The sequence below is a fragment of the Copidosoma floridanum genome, unplaced genomic scaffold (genome assembly GCF_036245765.1).
Source record: "Copidosoma floridanum isolate Cflo_tuat_1 unplaced genomic scaffold, Cflo_Japanese_pri ptg000040l, whole genome shotgun sequence".
Taxonomy (NCBI): Eukaryota; Metazoa; Arthropoda; class Insecta; order Hymenoptera; family Encyrtidae; genus Copidosoma; species Copidosoma floridanum.
In genome coordinates, this window is record NW_028321917.1 from 4,000,294 (window position 1) to 4,024,011 (window position 23,718).

At 37.1% G+C, this 23,718-nt stretch overlaps 1 protein-coding gene across 2 annotated transcripts in view; it reads left to right on the forward strand.

The window, feature by feature from the left end:
• Nucleotides 1–23,055, forward strand: part of Rad51D (Rad51 recombinase D) — a 68,461-nt gene extending 45,406 nt beyond the window's left edge. For both annotated transcript variants that reach the window (XM_089597947.1, XM_089597946.1), the window contains exons 2-5: nt 20,666–20,935; nt 21,836–21,948; nt 22,096–22,306; nt 22,381–23,055. In XM_089597947.1, the coding sequence (XP_089454073.1) occupies nt 20,792–20,935; nt 21,836–21,948; nt 22,096–22,306; nt 22,381–22,860 (948 nt within the window). In that variant the 5' untranslated portion in view covers nt 20,666–20,791 and the 3' untranslated portion in view covers nt 22,861–23,055. The remainder of the gene's footprint in view (nt 1–20,665; nt 20,936–21,835; nt 21,949–22,095; nt 22,307–22,380) is intronic.
• Nucleotides 23,056–23,718: the final 663 nt, after the last annotated feature.

Genomic DNA, 23,718 nt, shown 5'->3' on the forward strand with positions numbered 1-23,718 from the left:
AAACAAGTAGAATATATATTTGTTTTTTTGTAGCGATAAAAGTGTAGAGATTAAGGTTGTGTAGGACACGCTTTTTACGCTAGAGTGCACGTTTCAAATAAAATTTTTTATCAAGTCTTCTAAATACTTAACGATAACATTACTAATACTTAGAAATCGTAGATTTGTCGTTCACAAGTTATCTTTACGATTATCAAAAAGGTAAATTGCAGATAACTATAAGATAAGAAGAACAGTTAGCTTTATAATGATAACATTAAGCTTTATATTTTAAAATAAGTTACGTTATATGACAAAAGGTTACTTGACGAAAACATTTTTAATATTACGTTACGGTAACTGGAAAACAACATCGTACAGTAGTCCTATTTGAAGTTAACTTTAGATATCTGAAAAATGTTAACGTTTAGTAGAATTAGTCAAGTAATTTTCCAGTAAACATGTAAAATGTACCGTAAAGTTATCATATTTCGAAGTCAAAGACAGTTGACGTTACGTTGGCTTTCTCAGTTAAATCATAACCTGCAATATTAGTCCGACCCGCGGTAACGCCACGTGCACGTTTTTGTACGTAATTGATCCGTATATTGTTGATAAAAATCAGTTTTACCCATGAACAATAAGCGTCCCAACAACATTCTGCCAATGACCAGTCAGCCCAAGAAGTTTATAAAACTGTCATGTGGCTCAGTTAATCAGAAAGTCCAGACGATGAAAGTACCACAAGTTCAACCAAATTTGTCTAATAAAGCGGTTATGTAGTCTGTTGGTTTGTGCAAAATTGATATTTTTCATATGTATTTTTTGTTCTCATATGTAATTTAACATGCGTGCTTCTTTTAGTGACACTTACCCGAGATTCTCAGGGTAAACTCGTTTTACCATTTTATTGCAGTTTGTGAGTAATACAGTACTTTTTTTTTTGTTGAATTCTTTTGTAATATGAATTTCATTATTAAATATTGTAGGAAAGAGTAATTTCACAAACCGGTGGTAGTGACGCTAAAAATTTCATAAAAAATTTACTCAGTAAAGTTTTATCAAACGACGTTGGTATGTCTTACACTTGGACAGGACAGCGAAAAGATTCAAAAAAAATGAGGGGAACGAATTTTGCGAAGTTGATTGTTGGTAAGTTTAATTTTTAATTTTTATAAATTTTTATGATTTAAATATTAAAGGTTAATTATATACTTTTAGATGTGAGCATAAAACATAGTAAATCATTTAAAATGGAAGATGTTGAGAAAAGTATGGGTTATTGGCTGCAGAGATCAAGTGATCGTATAAAAATTGCTCAAAAAGCTCTCGAAAAACGAAGAGCTAATGCCAATGACAAAGAAGTTGTCGAAGGAGATGCAATCAATGGAGAGAATTCGGTGTAACCTAGATTTCACCAAATCTAATTTCTAGTATTTAAATATTTACTTCTTGATCAGTATTTTTAAAATACTCTAGTATTCGAAAACGTGATATTACTGTATGACATACAAAATAAGAATATTGAAAATATTCATACGAAAAAGATTGTATTAGAGGTACGATAAAAAGTTATGTGTTCTTTAAAGTGATTACAGATATTAGATTGTGATTAACGCTGTATTAATTGTAATAAATCTTGTAAAAATATTTTCAATTTTTTTAAGTTTATGATAATTATATCATAGAGCAGTGAAGCTTTAACCTAAATAGATTTAATTTTTGTAACTTATCAAGTGTAAGATAGTTATGAGCTGATGCTTATAATTATCTATCATTTTTATAAGTTACAAAAATTAAATCTATATATATATATATATATATATATATATATATATATATATATATGAGAACATTCCTCTAATCTTAAAGTTAGCTTAAAGATATCTAAAAAAAGTTAGCTTCTAGCATTAGCTCCATTAACTTCCATAACAACTATAAGTTACAGTTCAGTTAACTTAAGTTAAAATTTTAACTTTGAAAGCTTAACTTGCAGTTAACTTTAGATGACGTGAAGTTATCCACTTCAGTTTTCTCTACGCTGGTATTAAGAAAACCATGCATTGTCTGTAAGTTTTAGCAAAGTAACTTCCAAGTTAACTGGATCTTGACCTTTATCTTACGGAAGTTATCTTCCAGAATTCTTTACGGTAACTCGGTGCTGGCTGGGCGTACATTATAAACATATGGTATGGCTAAATCAAGAAAAAATTTTGTTTGAACAAATCGCTCAGTTAGTTATAAGAATGTATCGATTTAAAAAAATCTAGTTAACGCTTGTTAACTTACATAATTGATTTCCGATTTCAATCCAAAACCTCTTATTCTCTTGAGAAATTAATTATCTACAATCGTAACTTTTTTTGATTGTGAAATATTTATTATTTATGTCAAAACAATTACTTTGTAGGAAAATTATCATAAACAATTATTTTTTTATCATAAACAATCAATATTTCACGATCAAAAAAAGTTACGATTGTAGATAATTAATTTCTCAAGAGAATGAGAGGTTTTGGATCGAAATCGGAAATCAATTATATAAGTTAACAAGCGTTCAGTTGATTTTTTTAAATGGCTATATTCTTATAAATAACTGAGCGATTTGTTCAAACAAAATTTTTTCTTGATTTAGCCACACTATATGCTTATAATTTATTAGTAATGTTATCTTTAAGTATTTATAAGACTTGATAAAAAATTTTGTTTAAAACATGTACTCTACCGAAAAAAGGGTGTCCTATGCAACCTGAAGCTCTAGGACTTTGTTTCTCTGGTATTAAAGTTATGAGATAGAAGAGAAAAAAATTTTAATTAAATACTGTTTGTGAGTTTCAAATCTTTACAGTTTTAAAAAATATCTCTTTTCGTAGATTATACAGGAGAAACTGCAAATCAAAGGCCCTTTAGAGCCAACGATTATGGTGTAAAAAACGCACGGTACTTTTCAGCATAATTAAATTTTTTTCACTTCTTACAGCTCATTATTTGATCAAATAAACTGTATGGATTCCAAACAATTATGTTTTTAATCAGAAGATTTTTGTTCTGAGAAATATAAGGAATAGACATAAAATTTTTAACTGGAAACGTTTCACATTACATGTGAACACACTACGGTGTTCCGTTTAGTTAATCTCAGGCGAAGCCGTGACGAGGGGCTACTAGTATTATTTGTAAATTATAATTATTCCATGAACATGTATTTAAAAACTTTTTTCCCATTTCGAAATGAAATGATAAATTTTTTCTTCTGATCATGTTCTTGAATCAGCTTTTACTCATTATAAGTTGAATTACATTTGAAGAGTTTCATATAAAAAAATTTTTATGTAAAGAGCCTAAAATTTTTCAAAAAGTTTTTGAATTTTACTATTGTTACGTGGGATTCTAAAGGTTCGGGGTGCTTAATAACAACGCGGCAGTTAAACTCAATCAATCACTTTATTGCTATATTCCTTGAGGGAAGGCGCTTTGCGGTCCCGAGTTATTTATTGCGACTATCCTCCTTCTAGTCCCGACGTTCAAGAGCCCTGTGGCCACTGCTGCGGGCCTTTTTATGATCTTTCCTCCCCCACTTGTGCTCCTTCCTAATACTATTAGCTGAGGCCCATCCCACGTAGTATGTTCCATACTGTATGTGACACGTCCGAGGCCGCTTCGTTGTCGCCCTCTGTAGCGTGGGCGACTATTTAAATTTCAATTTTTATGTCGCAATGAGAGTAAGACCTTAGGGGTAAGCGTCGCTCTCAATATTATAATCGTTTATTGGTTATTTTATGAGTTGTTAGTAGTGATGTAAATAAAAGATATTCATTACAGGAAAAAACCTTTCGGTAAAAAACCTGTTTTATTGTTCGTGTTAACATACAAGAATGTGATACAGTCGTTAATAATAACCGATACAGCGATCGCTCTTGTGAGTATGTATGTGAATATGTGTATGTTGCATGAGGTAAAAATGTACCTTAAAGTTGTGAGCTTCGAAAGCTTCCCAAGGGGGAGAGTCTGGTTATGCGAGCTGGTGCTCGGCTTTTTCGGGTCTGCTGGCCAGGCAGTACCGCATTTTCGTCGCCACGAAATAATTTAAGTCTCGCGGGGAGACGATGTTGAAGTGTAGTGAGCACCCTCGTTTGATCTCAATGGGAGACGGTAGAAACTTTTTCGTCGATGACGATGAGACGTTGAAGGAAAAAATATAACGGTCCAAAGCTCTAGGTTAGATTGCTAATATCGTGACCCGTCCGTTCTGTTCCAGAACCCCAAAGAAAGTGAAGTTTAACGCGCAAAAAAACTAAAAGTCTCGCAAGCCACCGATAGTTACTTTTTTATTAGCGATATATGATGATGAAGAAAATAAGACGCGCGTTTTGTTAAACATTTTCCGATCTTCAAAATTCGAACATTTATACTGACCTATGAAACACCCTCGACAACGTTATTTTCTGTACCACTTCGGGGATGATTGTTTAATTAGTGTCTGTATCATGTTGTTCGTGTTGTAATGTATACTAATCATATAGGAAAAATTAATGAGGTGTTCCTATGAACATCCTCGTTTCTTTTTCTTTTACAGGCTTTGATTAGTTTTTCGCAAGTTTATAATTGTGTTATTACACATATTGTTCGTGTTTGCGCTCTTCCCTCTTACATAATAAATTTATGAATATGCCCTTGTGGGTCTTACTTTCATTTATGATTATTCAACTACCATTTATTGCTTATTAAATAATTTAATATTTACTTGTTTACTTAAATTTTTTTTTTTTGAGTTGCTTCCTACATATTCATTCTCATCATCATGAATGTGAAAGGGATTCTGTTGGAATTTCCTTTTCTCATTGCTGCTCTCCCGTCAGTGTACTCGCTGATTTTGTCCGGTACTCTTCCTTGTTGTTCCCTTACAACGCAAAAAAATTTTTTTACTATGACTGGTGCAAGTGCGATTTTTGATATTTTCGTGCGGTTGCCCGAGTTTCTGAAGTTGGGCTTTACCCATCTTAGTGAGCCGGTAAATTTTCTTTCGCCTGGAGGATCGCCTTGTGCAATTCTCTCAAACTCCATCCTGCAGGAGGATCTCACGTGCAACGTGTCCCAATGTCGTCACGTAAGTAGCGGTTTACGTAATTACCAGCACGCTTCACTCTATATTGGCTTGTCGTATAGGCATTCTTCGTTTCTTTTTTTTTTTTTATTTCTTTATTTTTCTATTTTTTATTTATTTACTTTTTTTATTTATTATTTTATTCCGTTGCAGGTTACACACCTCTACGTGTGTCGGCAGGTGCCCACCACCGGACGACCTTCTTCCGTCACCGTTATTGTGGTTGAGGGTCCTACAGCCCTCGCGGCCGTCTACTGTCCTTTACACGGTTTGGTAAGGCTATTAAATTATTGGATATCGTGATCCTGAAGTTTGAGAAAAAATTTGTTTTAGTTGGGTACACGGCTCGTTGTTGATCCGTACGCTTATTTTGGCGTACCGAGGCCTCTGTGTGAGCAAGGGTGGTCTCACAACGTGGCCCCTTTGCCCTTGCGGTGGTACCCATATTGTGGAGGTGTTGGAACCTGTGAGGTTCGGTGCCCCTTAGGGGTACCGTTTCTCCTTGTTTTCCAGGACCACGAGGAAGCGGTGGCGCGCACGTCATTCGACGCCCGCGTGCTGAAGAAATACTAAGAAGTCTTGAGTCCGGGGCGACTTATACTATTTTTATCGGGTGTACTTGCCACCGGGCCTTCATGGTGGTGGTAGTCGACGTGCAGTTCGACGCTGCTTCCTATCCTCTCGACAGCCGACCGATAATCTAGGTGCGCTATCAGTTGATTTACTTCTCGTCATAGTTGCCAGTTATATACTTTTGTAAAGAAAAACTACTTTAAGTGGACGGTCTGTTCGTCGCCAAGGACGTGACCGCCGATCCAGTGTTGTCTCATGACGTCTGCGTGCGCCGTTTACCTGCGCTGTTATTATCCGGGAGTGACCATGGCGGGAGCAGGATAGTCCCTGACGGCGGGCGGAAGAAGGAGGGAGGAAGAGGAAAGAGGAAGATGTGTCCTAGTTCGTGAACTCGTGGCCCTCGATAAAAGTGTGATCAAAATTTTTCCTGCGGTTACCCCTTATTATTTTTATTTACCGTTCCTCCATGCTCCTCTCGTCCGTACAAATATGCAACTCAAAAAAAGGTTTTTTTTTTTACATATACATATATATGCCTATGTTTTGCGTATGTCTTCTAAATGTACACTTATGTGTTTTGTATTAACATGGTTTTAACGCTAGTTAGATAAAGCCACACGCACTTTTTACCCACCTCTCATACATCGTTCATGTAAAGAGTAACAAAGAAAATAAAAATAGAATATCACTTTATTATACACTTTATTTATTCATTCCCTCTTATTATTATGATTGTTATTATTATTTTTATATTGCATGTTTCTCTCTTCCCCTTAATTCCTCAGTCTGTGCTAATTTTGAACGTAATACATTTCCTTTCGTTATATGTCTCCTCCCGTATGCCTGTATTTAATGAATCTTCGCGGTGCGTCCGGGGGCCGCGAAAGAAAAAGAGTTCCCGAGAGAAGTGGTATTTATTTTCACATCTGTTTCTACCCCCTATTCGCCTATAATGCCATTATTCGTAAGTAACTATTGGGGTGGGGAGCAAGTTGCCTCTTGGTCCCTTTCACTTTTCTTCTTCTCCTCTTCTTATAATCTCATCCCTCGGACACGGAGATTTCAATACACAAGCTTTTTTTATTTTGTCTACATGTGAGACCCGTATTTCTTCATTTCTCTGTAACTTCACATTATGGTTCCTGTAATCTATGCCGACTATTTCGTAAGGTCCCTTGTATTGGTCATCAAATTTCCTTTTAGATGGCTCTTTTAGTACATGCACCATCTTACCTTCCATAAAAAATTTCGTGTTCAGCGCCCTATCATAATAGTACTTTGATCTGTATTTTTTCTGTGTTTGGGTCATTGCTGCCAATGATCGTAATTGCGCGAGTGTCCCCGTTATTTGCAGCAGTAACTCTGTATATGTTTGACCCACCTCTGGCTTCTTGAAGCTTGACGGGAGTTTTGCCTGTTGACCAAATATAAGCTCGTAGGGTGTGTAGCCTGTACTCTCGTGTTCTGACGTATTGTAAGCGAGCATACACAACGGTAATAGTTCGTCCCATTTTTCGGTCTCGCTAATGTAGGCTTTTAAGTATTTTGTTAGAACGTGGTGCATGCATTCAATTGCCCCATTGCTCTGAGGATGAAATGCCGTGCTCCCAAGTTTTTTAATTTTGAATAATCGCGTAAACTCGTCCATCGTTTTGTTCATAAACTGCGTTCCTCAGTCTGATAATAATTTTTCTGGCGCTCCAAAGTATGCTAAAAATTTATTCATTAAGGCCCTTACCGTTCCTTCAGCTGTTGCTCTTTGTACCGGTATTAATACATAAAACTTGGTTAGTCAATCCTGTATTGACAGGATAAGTGTATAGCCGTTTGTTGAAGGCTTATTAATTGGTCCGTAATAGTCAATCGAGATTTTTTCAAACGGTCTGCTGGGCGTATCTGTAACGAGCATAGCTTGCTTCGTTTTTACGCGCACTAGTTTCTTAGTCTGACATGACCTGCATCCAAGTATAAATTGCCTTACATCGGCCCTCATGTTCCTCCAATAATAGCTCCTTGCTATTTTATTGTAGGTTTTATTCATTCCTTTATGATCCCCGATTAATGATTCGTGATACTCCTTAATAACCTTATACCTTTGATCCACTGGTGGGATAACTAAGGTGTTCATGTAAAAGGTCGCTGTGACCTTGAGGTTCTTTGAAGTTTCCTCAGATTGTTGCACGAAGTAGATACATTGGCTCATGTTGAGTATTGCCAAGTCACGACTCATGCCTATAGACTTTATTTTATTTATCATTACTAGTGCCTTGAGTGACGTAATGCATTTCTTGATGTCCGATTTTAGCGCCGCATCTTCAAAATGCGATTGAATATACATTCGCATTACCACGACCTTTCTCACATTTGCTCTCATGACGTCACCAACCATCTTTTTTTCATTATTTAGGGCTATTGGATCTATGTATCCGCGCTCATATAGGGCGTTTATTGTTTCCGTATCAGGCACGCTTTCTGTTACCGTCGTGAATACTAGGTTATCTAGATAATGAAATGGGTGATCCTTTGCCCGATGCATTCTTTGGAATGGCTGTATGTCTGTTTCTTTTTCCGGTAGCCACGGTGGTTTTTCATGTGGTAACCGTGTCCTGCATACTTTGTACTTTTTTAGCTGTGGGAGGTTTGATAATACTTTTTTTTGAAGGTCTGCTTCCTCTGGTTCGCTTTCCGACTCCAGTCTGGCCTTGTTTAAACCAGCCTCCTCTTCACTCTCATTGTTTAGTAAGTCTGAGCTACTTGAATAGTCGGGGGGTGGTGGTGGATCAGGTGAGGGCGTGTCCCTATCTTCATAAACGTTCTCATTCATGGAGTCACTTTTATTACGCTCTATTTCTATAACTCCTTCCTCTTTTTCTTTCCATGATTCGTTTATTTCACTTTTCCAATTTATATTGGCGCCCGATTCGTCACTAACCCGCGATTCCCTTTCCACCGAGCTTTGTTCCTCCTCGCTATGCCTGGTTGCGGCAACGAGTGGCCTGAAGTGGTTGTTGAGGAGATGCAAGTGTACATATTCCTCATTGGTATTAATCGTGAAACTTTCAAAAATTTTACACTTTTTTTCCCTCTTAGTGCCCTGTAGATGTATACAAATATTCTTCCTGAACTCTTGTGCGAACAAAAATATGCAATCATCACTACCATATTCTTCGATAAGTTTTAAATTTTTATTCGACTCCATGCAGTTTTGTTCTAAATTCCGTTTGGCTACATTTCCACCTCTGGTTTTACTTTCAAGCTTATTACCTTCATCGGTATAATCGTCCGTTACCCCTCTTATTCTTTCATTCCCCGATGGGTTTTCATTTATCTGTGGTGATCCACGTGGGGTATCTTCCTCGCTAAAGAATTTCTCTCTATCCCCTGAGCCCGTTCTCTTCTTCGAGGGCTGTTGAGATATGTGTGTATTATTATCTGTACTTTCCGTCGGATCGCTCAGAAGTCGATCGGTGATGGTATCGGATTCCCAAGCATCTATTCTGATTCCCGGATTGCCTTTAAAGTCTCGGCGCTTAACATCTAGTCTAACTTTCGCTTGGAAGTTATCTATTGAGTCATTTAGTAACGCTTCGATCTTTTTGTTTACTTTCGTCCCTTTTTCTGGACTTTCTTTTGTCTGTGTACCCCGTCGTGATTCATTTATTTGCTTCTCGCTTACACTCTCACTAGACGGTCTGCTTTGTGCCCCTTTCTTCGGCATTGGTCGGTTCCCTTCGATCGTACTTGGTATTTTCTGTTGCTGCTTGTTATTCTCTTGGAGCACACTTTGCGCGTGAGCTTGGGCCCATCGGTCATTCTCCTTCTCTCCTTTATTCGCATTTCTGCTTGACATACCTGCGTCCGAACTCATCACCTCTATGGTATCTAGAGGGTTAAGCATTCTTTCTTTCTTTCCGGTCAACTCTGTAAACAGGCCTGCCTGTGCCTGCTGGTGTCCCCCGTGCTTATAATTATTCGCATTTATGTCTATGATCTCTGTACCTACAGTTTTTTCTTCCTCTTTACCTTCCTCATTTGCTAGGCTAGCTGCGGCTAGTTGGAATCCCCAATATTTTACCGGCTCGGATTTTCCTTTTAAAGCCACCGGTGAGTCACAGTTCGCTATGATAATCTCCTTCGACACAGTTTCTATTTGCGGTGTTACTGAAAAATTTGGTGGGTGCCTATGCAGCGTATCCAGTTGTCTTTTGCGATTTTTTCGTTGCATCTTTGGTTCTATTTCTAGTTCTAAATACGGTGTGCTTGTTATTCCCACCCCTTTTTTTAAATTTTCTTCTTTGCACATGTAAGCTAATTTACCCTTAGTCGGACCATGTGATAGGATTTGTTCTTCACCATTGTTTAAGCATCCTATTTGAATATTTTTCCCCTTATTCTCTTCTGCGATCTGTACTATCTGTTTACGCGGCCTGCCTCTTTTCCCTTGTTTCTTACGTGGTTCTGCTCCTTTACTCTCTATATTTTCACTCGCCACCGGCCACTCTGATTCTGAATCTGCGTCGCTGTGTTCATTGACCATCAACTTATCAGAGTTATTCGTCTTGCGAGGCTTTTTCCTTTCTACCTTTTTGTTCGACTCGTCTGAATTGGATATTTCTATCTGCCATTTCTTATCCTTTCTTATTATGTTTCTCTCTCTTCTTGTCTGCATTTTGAATATTCGTGCGGGTGGCGCATTTATGTCACCATGACCATCCCTCTCCTGCTCTTCAGCAAGTTCATATAACTCTCGTCGCGGTAGTTCAGGATTTTTCTCTCCATCCTCTATAATCGGATTTCGGGACAGTGCGTCCGGTGCCTTATTGGCTATTCCTGGTCTATAAAAAACGTCAAATTCATAGCCTCTTAATTCAGCTTTAAGCCTATTAAATCTTATATCTGGCTTCTTTCATGAGTGAAAATGTTTAAGAGGCTCATGGTCCGTAACCACTGTACACTTTCTGCCAAATAGATAGGGTCGAAACTGCTCTTTTGCATATACTACTGCGAGCAATTCTTTATCGTACGTAGGGTATCGAATTTCGCTGCCCTTTAGGCATCTAGAGGCATACTCGCACGGATTGTCTTTTCCTATTTCTCCCTGACTCAATATTGCCCCAATGGCATAGTCAGATGCATCCGTTGTCACCACAAATAGTTTTTCTAGATCGGGTGCTTTAAGTACAGGCTCGCTGCAAAGTGCATCTACGAGCGTTTTGAATGCTTGTTCATGCTGCTCTTCCCATTTAAACTCTGTACCTTTCTTCAGAAGCTTCGACAGCGGTTGAGCAATTTTAGCGTATCTTTTAATAAATCTCCTATAATATCCGACAAATCCAAGAAATTGTTTGATTTTGGATCCGTTTTTATTTCACCATTTTCTACAATATGGCCTAACACTTTTGCTTCACGTTTTAGGAATTGGCACTTCTTTGGCTCAATTATAAGATTTTCCCTCGACAATCGCTCTAACAATCTTATAAAGCGTTTGCGATGTTCTTTAAGATTCGACGCGAACACCATTATATCGTCTAAATATACCTCTACCTCATGGCCCTGCAGCCCTGCCAGTGCAAGCGTTATTGCTCTTAAAAACGTGTTCGGAGAATCCGTGCAACCCATTGGCATTCTTTTGTACTGGTAATGCCCATCCGGTCCCAAAAACGCTGTTTTATGAGCATCGTCTTCATGTATTTCGACTTGAAAAAATCCTTGCTTAAAGTCTACCACTGTAATATAGCGTACCGTCGCCAGATGTTCCAGTATATCACTCTGGAAGGGAAGTGGGTGACAACTGCCCTCTGTTATCTCGTTGAGTTGCCTGAAATCCGTTACTACCCGTCAGCGCTTTTTGCCATCTGGTCCTGCGTTTTTAGGTACGATCCACATGTTTCAGCTGTACGGTGACTCTGAAGGCTCTATTATGCCTTGTTTAAGTAATTTCTTAATTTCAACTTTCATTTGCTCTCTCACAGCTGGCGGATATCTATACCGCTTCGTTACTATCGGTTTATCCGTAGTCGTGTTTATTTTATGTTTTAAAAAATTTGTCGCTTTCAGTTGTTCCCCGTCGAGTCCAAAAACGTACGGATCAACCTCTATAAGCCCTCGCTCATGTTTTTTCTCTTCTTCGTTGCACCTCGATATGTCGACTAACTCCATTATTTTGTCGACTCGCGCTTTCCTGCAACTTAGGACGTCTGTTTTAATGTTTTCCTCAAGTATTCGAGTATTCTCGTTGTCACGGCCGTCCTTGTCACAACCCTCGTTTCCCACGATATTTTTTTTCGAACATGTGCAGCTGGCGTCGTTTCTTATCTCGTTGCCTAGTTTTTCATTCTCTTCAGGGTTTTCAGTTTCTCTAAATATCTGTACAAAGGCTCTTTCGAATGCTTCTACGTCATTCCCATTGACGTCCGATGAGTCAGCTTTCTTCGTCGTCTGACACTCTAAAAGGTCCACCACTGGGACGGGTACATTTATTATTTCATTTGATATATTTAGACATTCGGCATACACCCTACCATTATTGTTCGTTGCGATAAAATTACCGAACAAAATACCCTCTGTTAGCTTTTGTAGTGGGACCCACCCCACTTTAATTTTCCTGTGCGACTCTTTTATACACGCATATATAACTTGCCTCGTTTAAGGCACAATTTCAAAACTTTCTGATTCTCGTAGCGGAATTCTCCTTCCATTCAACTTAAGTGTGTTGTCTTCGGCATTTATCTGACCGTTATACAACTTAAAAATATCCCATCCTATGATTCCTTCCACCTCTATGGGAAAGTCATGGGGAACTACGTGTAGGGTACACATAAAGTTTTCTAGGGGTAATCTTATAGATCCCAAAGTTTGGCGAGCTCCTTGCGTTACGCCTTTTATTTTTAACTTTTCCCTACCCTTTACCGCTACTCCAATATCGAGACAATTCTCTTTAATTATTGAAATTTCCGCACCCGTATCGGCATAAAATTTCGCACCTTCGTTTATATAAGGGCTTTTTAGAATTACTGTGGGTGGTGTGTATCCTATTTTCGATAAATTTATTTTCACTGTGCGAGATAGCTGCTGCTCATTTTTTTCTTCAGCCTTAGAATTTTTACGCGTCGTGGCATAAATCTCCGATACCTTATGCTTGTCATTATCCATACCCTCCTCTAACACTCCTAACTTCCTCTCATAAATTGCTTTGTTTATTTTCCTTCATTTATTGCTTTGTTATGCCTAACGATTGGGGATCGCGTCGAACATCCTGCGAGTTTAAATGCCCGGTTTTCGAGCTGTTTACCCTCGCCCTTTGTCTATTAAGATTATCTCTCCTATAATCATCCTGATTATCCTGATTATCCTGATTGGAGTATTGGTTATTTCGCCTGTCCCGATAATCGTCCTTCCTATGGTCATATCTATTATAATTATGACCTACTTTTCTGTCATTGTAGCTATTTCCGTCATAATTATTACTGTTGTTATTATTGTTATAATATTAATTACTATCGTAGTTATATTTTCTTTCCTGGTAGCGATTCCCTTGGTTGTAAGGCCTTTTACTATTATTCCTTTGTTGTCGATCAAAATTCCTATCGTTTCCATACCAACGGTGATAATCATTATACGCCACTTTCCTATCATACCATCCTTCTTCTTCTATTGTTTCTTTTTTTGGTTCTTCATCAAAGTTAGGATTTTTTATTATTCCTTTTTTTGCATATTGCCACAATTTTTCACATCCACTTGTAGAATGGGCACCGTGCTTTCGACAATACGAACAGTACTTTACATCAGCCACACCGTCCCACCCGTCCGTATCTGACTTCCCCACGGGTGCGTCGATACCGATGAGGCCCACCATGGCGTCATACCGTCTCTCGGCGTTATTTTCTCTAAATCTGCTCTTTTGCACTATCATTGAGCAACGGAGACTTAATTCATTATCTACAGTAATGGCGGCTTCAATAGCCTCCTCTAGCGTTTTTGGTTGGAACCCTGTGACGTTCGAGTTATACGGTACCTTTAATCCGTACAGAAACTGCCTCACTGCTTCACCGTCTGATCTCTTTTTCGACGCGTCTTTCTCGGCCCGCGTCAAGTATGGGTTCGCCTCATGTGCCATCATGATCCCATTGTGTAATTGCTGGACTCGCCCGCAATATTCCATAATTAACTCGTTATTCCATTGCGTGACAGTTGTGACAAGTGTCTCTACTCCTCCCATTTTATTGAATCTTCGTGATAGAGCCGACAGAAACTCGTCAATTGAATTAAATAACGATAATCGCGTGCAGAACTGATCGTCCGCTATGCCCCGCAATTTATTTCCCAAAAGTCCTATGAAATATTTTTTCATACTGGGCAGGTATTGTTTTCTTTATCATCCTAACCATTCGCTCAAATAAGGGAAACTGCACGGGGTCTCCATTATACAGTGGTATACCATTTACTGCGTTGTTTAGGTAGCTTAATATATTAAGATTCGAGCCTAAGGCTAACGGTACCCCTGTTTGTTGCCTATTACTAGGAGAAAATTGCATGGTTTGATGCTGAGGGTTATCCCATATGTTACTTTGTGTCCTTTAAAAAAATTCTGACTGATTATTTATCGGCAGCTCGGTTGGTCGGTCAAATGCAGGGAAAAGGTATTCTGTATTTGTATACACGTCATTATGATTTTCTTCGTATCCAAACCTCAGCCTATCTGTCATATTGTTTGATGTATAGTAGTTATAATTTTTATCATTTGAATGCAGAGGTGGCCAATCGCAGAATGGTATAAAAGGTTGTTCACTGTTTGTATTTTCTTGTTCTCGCCGTTTGGTATACTTTTCCTGCCAACTCGTTTTGCCTAGCCCTTCCACGCCTAATTGATCACGTTTCCTGTCTACCCCTATGTTCTCTTTAATCGCATTCTCTTTTAATTCTGATTTTTCTGGTGCAATTTCCAACATCTCTATTTCTGCTGTTTCATTCGTTGGCTCTGCTAATTTTGTATTAGGATTTTTCTTAAATGAAATTTTTGGTTTTATATTTTTAAATATCTTTAACATAAGAACTTATTTTTCTTATCCATCTTCTCATAGAGTGCATACGATTCAGGGTCGTGTTCAAGCATAACCGTTATTGTATCTGAATCTTCATGTGTCATGGAAAAAGTTTCGTTTAAACCATCCCTACCGCTATCAATCTCTTCCCCGTAGTCGGACATCATTATTTCTTTCCCTTTTTTTTCCTTATATTAGAGTGATGTGAGCTTAATTATATTAGTTGATTTCAGTCCACGCACGAAGAAATAATAGAGAAAAAAGGATTCCTATTTTATTTCCGATTCTGTATTTCTATTTTACTGGCTTCTAAAACGAGCGGAGCTAGTCGTATTTGGGTTAAGTATTATTTTATTTTGTACGTCGTTTCCTTAGCTAAACAACCCCGAGGGACAATAAGTATACATATTTTGGAGGATAAAAAGAATTACTACTTACTCTGACAGAAGGCACGAAACGATGAGCGCCAATATACTCCAAGTTATCCTCTTTACGATGGGTCCTTTTAAAACTGGATGTTGACTCTTGTCCTTCCTTACTCGATAGTAGCTGCAGGTGACTGCCTTGAATTTTCTGCGCCTGTTGTTGCACTGCACTATGTGTGCTTCCCGATTGTTGCCCGAAAATTCCGAAATATCACGTGTCAAAAAAAAATTTTTTATTTCGTGACAAAACCTACCCCACACCTAGCACCAAAACTGTTACGTGGGATTCTAAAGGTTCGGGGTGCTTAATAACAACGCGGCAGTTAAACTCAATCAATCACTTTATTGCTATATTCCTTGAGGGAAGGCGCTTTGCGGTCCCGAGTTACTTATTGCGACTATCCTTCTTCTAGTCCCGACGTTCAAGAGCCCTGTGGCCACTGCTGCGGGCCTTTTTCTGCTCTTTCCTCCCCCACTTGTGCTCCTTCCTAATACTTATAGCTGAGATCCATCCCACGTAGTATGTTCCATACTGTACGTGACACTATTAAGTCTAATTCTCAGAAGTACCCTATTCCTAAAAATCACTTATTCGAACAACAACCAATACAAGATGCAAACTTTGCTAACAAATGAATCTTAACTTTAAAAAGTAAATACTACACCTATAGCCTGTAAGATATGAATACTCGTTGTAAATGTGTTCACAATGAGGGTAGAGTTGATGTCGGGAACTGGAATCGGTCAGAGTGTATAGGGAAATAAATTGGATACAATAATTGAATACTGAAAATTACATGAAATTTATTAATACAGTTAATGTCTGGCGAATCACACGCTACTATATTTTAATGAACAGCGGTAAGTGCAACAAACAATCATTCTCATTTTACAGTAGAGAAGCGCGTATAATGGTAATTATACTTAAAGGAATTTTTTTTTCTTTTGTTTTATTTTTAAAATCATTGTTGATGCGTTTTTAAGATTTGAAAATACTTAAACTTAAGTAGAAATAGTTTTTTTCCTAAAAGAGAGGTATGTGAAAAAAATACTGTTTTCATTGTTAAACCACATGGTGATTTGAGAAAAAAAACCACATGAAAACGGAGTAAAAAAACCAGCTGAGTTCGAGAGCGGCGGTGCCTCGTGACAGGTGCGTGACTACACGGAAAATTGTTGTCACCAGAATAAGCTATACCAAAAGTGATGAGCATAGAAAAATAACGTACAGGTCTTGAGATTTCTGCAACCAGTCTCATATTTTTACATACTTATCTGGATCACCGAAAAACCTGTGACTAGTCGGTTTTATAACTATACTAGTACAAGTTTTTCAATAGCTTTGGTACAGGATTTTTCTGTACCATGGATAGTCTATTAAATTTGTATACTGCGCATGGCTTTCTACTGTACCGCGCATAGTACGTGCGCTTACATATAATGGAGATATGTATATATATATATATATATATATATATATATATATATGCACACATGTATGGGATTGTCATTGTTATTTTGGCTCAATATGTAAATTATTCTTTGCGAGTGAAAACCAATTATTATACGCAACAGGAAAGTGACTACAAGTGCCTACTGCACTTATCATTATATCTTGTTAGATTCGTATCAATGTATTGAACTTTATATTGTGTTGTGGTGGATATACTGAAATCCTAACCCCTTGAACTTTTGGCTAACCACTGCAGCCGACAGGATGGATGAATTCATCAAGGAGATTCTAACAGAGTGCAAGGGGCGATGAGGAAAAAAAAAAAAAAAGTATACAGCTACGCATGTATATATATATATATATATATATATATATATATATATATATACTGACATTCTGAATGCTCCCACTGGCCGACTAACTTTCTGTACTGGTACAGGAAAAACCCGTACCACGTATCGGATTTTGACGTACTAAGCATAAGGTTTAGCTATTCTCAATAAGGTACTTTAAAGTATACTACCGTACCAAATATACCTGTACCAGTCCACATTTTTCTTGTACAGAGTATCGAAAATACTTGTACTAACATATAGAACCTGTTTTTCTGGTAACAACAATTTTCCGTGAGTCTTTGGCGAGCTTACCAGAATGGCGTCGGGTTCGCAGAAAAAGTGATTCAGGTACCTTGTTGGCGTTTACGTTAATGGCTTCCAGCGCACTCGAGGGCAATCGGAGAGCAGCTCCTTGGCTCCTTCAGCCCAGCCAATTTATGTGCTCGCAGATATCGGAGAGGGCAGCTCCGTTCAAATCCAAAGACGCAGTGTGTTCAGTACTGGCGATTTATCGCCAAAATGGCGATTTTGACCTCGGCTCGGCGATTTTTGTTGGCGATTTCGGTGGCTGTCAGCATAAGTTACTCATGCACCTAAACGTGAGAATTTTTTACAACAGAGCTTTGTCATGTCTCTATTTTTCGTTCTTATTGGGATGGACAACATAGCAATACCAGTAATTATGAGGCTAGAAAAGCTAGTGGCGTTGGCTGTCATAAGCCTCCTCTCACTTTTTTCAAAACTCGCCATTTTATGTAGTCTTACGTGAGACAGTGGCGCTAGTACTACCTATGTTAAGTCAAGTTATTGAGTACTGCAGTAGTTCAACGCTTGCCAGAAAATTTAAAATTTCACAAAAAACTAAGGTTTTTAAATCCTTTAATATGTTTATCACAGTCTAAAAGACCTGATTTTAGTAGCTTACCCTTCTTTGACATTTTAAATACTAAGCCTACAGATCTTAGTCTAATTGTAAATCAATGGGAAAAATTATTAAGAGTGGACTGGAATAATTATGCTGGCAAAGAAGCTCTAAACGACGTGTGCGTTTTGGCCAAATGCATTTTTTTTGAAAACGCTAGCGAAAAATTTGTTTTCAGAGAAGTTTCCCGTTTTTCCACTTTTGTACCAAAAATTAGCCAAATAAAAAACGTTTTTACAGTATACGTAGCTTATTAGATGTTTCATTTCCCTTTCACTACACAGTAGAGCTACTGATTTTTGTTCCATTGATTGCTTTAGATAAGTAAAAATTCCGTTCTTACATTACTTTTATTTAAGTTTGGCATTTCTAACATTTTTTTTTTCAAAAAATTTTTGTAAGTAGCGATATTTTCAGCGATTTCATCAATTACTATTGGCCACTTGTGACGATTTTCTGCCAGTAGATGGTGACTTGAGAGTTCACCGTACTGGCTACACTGCCAAAGAGATCAGCTTTCAGCACATAAGGGGATCAGCTTAGATATGTCGGCGCACGTTCCCAGGAGGGCAGCTCCTGGACATCCAAGAAGGTCAGCTCTCAACCTACGATCGCCACTTTCACTCTTACGTAAACGACGACGGGACGAAGAAGATGGCCGCTCGAGTACTGCAATCGTGATGAGTAGCTTCGCCTTCTAGCGTGGTCAGAATGAATCTGCCTTCTCGCCTCGTACTCGCTATGTCCAAGTCCTTGGAGGGGGTAAAAAAAGCGATCTAAGAGCCCATAGTGAGAGGAATGTGCAAAATTTCAGGACTCTTGAGAACTCATAACGTTATTGATTGCGTGTTATTGAGTTTGTCAACATTTTGAATCACCGAAGGTAAATATAATTATCATCATGATAAATTCATGGTCCATAGCTTTTTTATTGAAAAGATATTGAATGTAATCTTCAATCATACGAACGGTAATTAATAAAATAAAGCTAGTGGAGATGTCACTTACTGATAATTACGTCATACCCGCGTAACTTTACGGTCGAGATGAGTCTGTTCTGCTTCGAAACTACAATTTAAGGTTATGTTACTGGCTTTAGTGGCGTTTTTGTTTTAATAATTCAGATGTCAGTGTAACTTTTTGCTTTAACATTGTACATAACAGATAACTAGGATGTTCAGAATTGTTGAAATTATTGTTGCTTTCACGATTGGTGTCGTAATAAATCTGTAAACTTATGATATTTGCTATTTATAATATATTGGATCCTCTAAAGTCCTGAAATTACGTACCGTTTCACCATCAGATCGCGCCAATACACTTGCTCAAAGCGAATACGCTATCTCCACCTCAGTCGCCTCTCTCCTACCTTCCGCCTTACCCCCACCACTCCTTGCTTTTCTCTTTCCCTTACGCCTGAACCTCCAACAAAATGCATTTGTCAATAACAATAAATTATTAATACATTTATAGTGTCCATCTACTTTATTTTTAATATTTCTAAATACGTGTTGATATGTTAAAGTTATTTTTATCAATAATAGTTTTTTTTAAATTTAATTATTTACATAATTTATCTTTTAATATCAAAATTTTTCTTATTTCACTTAATTTTCAATTAGTTTTACTAAGGACGTTCATTACATAGTTAGCGAAGAAAAAATTCAGAGAGATAAGAGAAGCGCTTATATATGCAGCAACGCTAGTAATCATTTTTCTCATATGGATGTACTTACATACACGTTTTACATAGTTGACCCCATCTTTCTTGTGTTATTAAAACAAAAACAATTTGTGGATCTATTTGAAAATTTAATAGGTTTATCTAGAAGTAATCTATCATACAACAAAATTAAATGATTTCTACAGATCATATAAATGTAATTTTACGTGATTTTTCCATAAAGTTACATGTTAAATTGCGATTTTTTTAAATTAAATATATAAAGAAAAGGGTACACTTAAACAATCTACAATATTTTGTGGGTATTTTGACTGCTATTTCGAATATACATTCGACATTTGAGTAATATCTATCAAAAAATCTATGTGCGATGATCGTCCTGAAGGGACATTCCTTACTGAAGAAAGCGATACTACAGGATGGTTTTTCTTAATTTTTGAGATACAATTATATTTTGGATATTAAGTATGGACTGTAGAAATAAATGTGTGAGCCTATGTGATGAATGTGAGGGTGAAGTTACAGATGTAATTAGCATAGGCAGTAGGAAGTTGTTATGAAACTATCGGAAGATTCGATAAAAGCGCAAAGTCTTGTACTAGACAGACTACTTATTGTTTGTATTGTATTGTGCCTTAATATATTGTTTATGATTGTTTAGTTATTAAATATTTAAATATTTATCGAAACCACACATAGTTAACGTAGGTATACTCATTCCAACGATAATTGCACCAACTTCGTACACAATATCGTTTAATAAAAGGAAAGTAATTTCATAGAAGTATAATTTTACTTTGGTACCCAAGCACCCGCTTTTCACTGGATTATTTTTAATACTGAATCATAAATCAATAGACAATGACGCAGTATTGCTTATTTATTTTAAACTTCGACACATCCTCTATCAAAAAAGAATTTTATTGCCATCATACAAATACTCAATTTTCTAGGCCCTACAGGGTTAACGTACCCGGTTTAGGGCCATCTTTCCCTATATTTATAATTTACGATTTTCACCCTAAAATCCACTACCGATACAAGATTGAATTTTACCCTGCACACAATTGTAATTAGGTACATTTTTTTGATGATTCACTTGTTCGTCAAACAAGACTTTTACCATACGTGTTAACGATTTTGTTTCAGGTTTTTCTCTTCAAAGTGACAAAACTACCAAAATAATATTCACAAGTACGTGCACATCAAGAAAGTATATAAATAAACGCGATAATTAGCATACATGATTGGATTGCACATCTTCTTCTTCATACAATGGCGAGATTGGTTAATGACATATTCTTAGAACTTGATAAAAATACATTGACAAAGTTGCATGCCCGCAATATTTTAACCGTGTACGATTTCATGCAACTGACGTGCGATGAAGTGTCGAAGAAAACCGATCTGAGTTTCAAGGTTTGTCGAATCTATACTTTTTTTGTGTCTCACCACACTCATTTAAGGTAGCTTCAGTAATTAGTGAAATACTGTTAAATTATATTCATCATGCGTCTCCTGAAAAACCTTAGAATTGACTATTTATTTGCAAAAGTTACAAGCTTAACTGTGAAACTTGAAACGATGAAAAACTGTTGGAAATTGTTGATGGTTCTATGTTTTTTATTATGCTGTTTTTTATTATTAACTTGTAGGCGTATATGCATGATTTTATATCGAAATATTAAGTGGCAAACTTTTAATAATCAATCTCGTAAGAATTCGTTGTATCACACATGTTTGGCGTTCTTGAACAGCAGACAATGTTTTTTATTTTCATGCATTTAGAATATTATATATATATATATATATACATATATATATATAAGCCTATTGAATACATTGTCAGAAATGTCTGTTCTCATTTTTGGTTTTTTTTTTCATGTCTTTTAGTAATGGTCGATAACTGATATACCTTTCGAGATGCTGACCGTTTTGAAAATGTACGAGCTTTCTTACGTTAGTTTTTGTTGTTATTACAGTACTCCACTATTGAAAACAAGTATAGAAAAATACAGTCTACCATAAAATCATTATGTGGCGATTTCAGACCTTATTTCTTTGTAGATCGAAAAATCTCAACAAAAATTACTATGAAAAATTTATGATGAAATTCATGTCAATTGCTGACAATTTAATTAATCGTATTTATAAGTTTCATTTTACTAGTGCTCAATGTGTACAAGGCATGAGCCTCCTTAATTTATTAAAAAAGGCTGAAATCGTCTGTGATTTTCATTTTTCATAAGCTTGATATGTTAGTAAATACATCCGCATGAATTATAACGCGTGATTTATTTGTTTTGCGTACGTATGTAGGAAATTGAAAACTTGAGGGCGAAAATTTTGAGTAATTTCGGAGGAAGACCGGACAACTCAGTTGAACTCTACCAACGAGGACTGTGCGATGTAATACCGACGGGAGTAGAAAGGTATAAACAGTTTTTTAGGTAAAACAACGCATAAAAAGCCGAATAAATTGTGTATAAAAAAAAAAAAAAAAAAAAAATTATAAGAATAATAATAGTAGTAATAATAATAATGATAATGATAATAAAATCAACTTTCATGGTTATTAGCCTGGACATTTTGCTGGAAGGAGGTCTGTTCTGTGGTAAAATGTACGAACTCTGCGGGCACTCGTCAGCGGGTAAATCACAATTGTGCAATTGGATTTCCATACAGGCAACTGTAAACGCGTCCACTGAAGTGCATTATATGGACACGAGCAGTAATTTTTGCATCTCCAGAATACAGATGATACTGGAGACTCGAGAGTCTACCAACAGGGTAAATATTTACCACTTGATTTTTAAAATGCCCCTCAAGAGAGTGATTTGTTGAAAAAATGCATTTGACTGCAGGTCGTAGCCAAAGTTATGAGCAACATCAAAGTGTACAAGATTACGAAGGTGAGCGACGCATTCTCGGTTCTGTATGGTTTGGCTAACGCGCCCAAGGATCAAACTGAAAAGTGCAAAAAGCTGGTCATAATCGACAGTCTGACCGCCCTGTTAGCCACGATTTCTCACAACGATTTGAACCCGCTGTTGAGCAACTTGTCCTCGGTGTGTCGCTACTTTGCGAATCGCTGCCGCGGGACCGTCGTGACTGTCAATACTGTCAGGGAAGGGAGCCGAACTCTTATTGGCACGGACAAGGACATCGTTACGAGCAAGAAGCCCGCCCTGACGAATTACTGGCTGAGCGTGCCCAATGTAAGACTGTTGATGGGTGACTTGGGAAAGGCTTGCAAGAAGATCGAGGTTTGGAAAAGTTGCCAGCTGGTGAACGGAAGAAGTTGTGCGATGGGCATCGGGGAAGAGGGAATTTATTCAGTGTGAAGTACATTTATTAATATAGTGCAAAATTATTTTAATCGATTTACTTGACCCCATTCTGATTCAGCGGTTTGGTATTTTTAAAAACATTTTTTATAGTGAGTTTTCGATTGCAAAAAATTATGGGTTTTGTGAGAGATTCGACTTTTGCAAAAATAAGTATATATTTAATATACCTAGATAAGGAATATAGGCTCCGTGCACAAAAACTTTTAGTGCCAAATTGTGGCTAGATGATGTGTCGACGTGGTTACGATAACACATGGAGTAGCATGGTTGCCTAAAATCAATAATTTTTTTCATTAATATCAAGATCCTTTCTTATAGTCTGATCATTTCAATTAGAATTTTTAACTCCTCAACTTTACGATGGTATTTTTTTCAGCATGAGGTTTTGCTTTAATAAGTTGTAAATAAGATATATATATATACATATATATATGCCTTTGCTAATTATACGTGTGAGCTACATTGCGTGTGTTAGTACTACTAAGTATGCTCTATCTCTCCCACACATTTTACTGACACAGGCAATGTAGGCAATGATATATGTCGTTTTTACAACTTATTAAAGCAAAATCTCATGTTGAAAAAAATATGATCGTTAAGTTAAGGAATTCGAGATTCTAAGTGAGATGATCAGACTGTTAGAAAGGATCTTAATATTAATGAAAAAAATTTTTGATTTTAGGCAACGAATGCTACTCCGTGTATTCTCGTATCCATACGGACTCACCATCCAGCCACAAGTTGACGCTGGTGTCTTTGTGCATGGAGCTTATATGACAATGATTTTGTACAAAGTTTACGTAACAACAGGCTCATATGAAAAAAATGAAAGAAAACACAAGGTGGCACAAA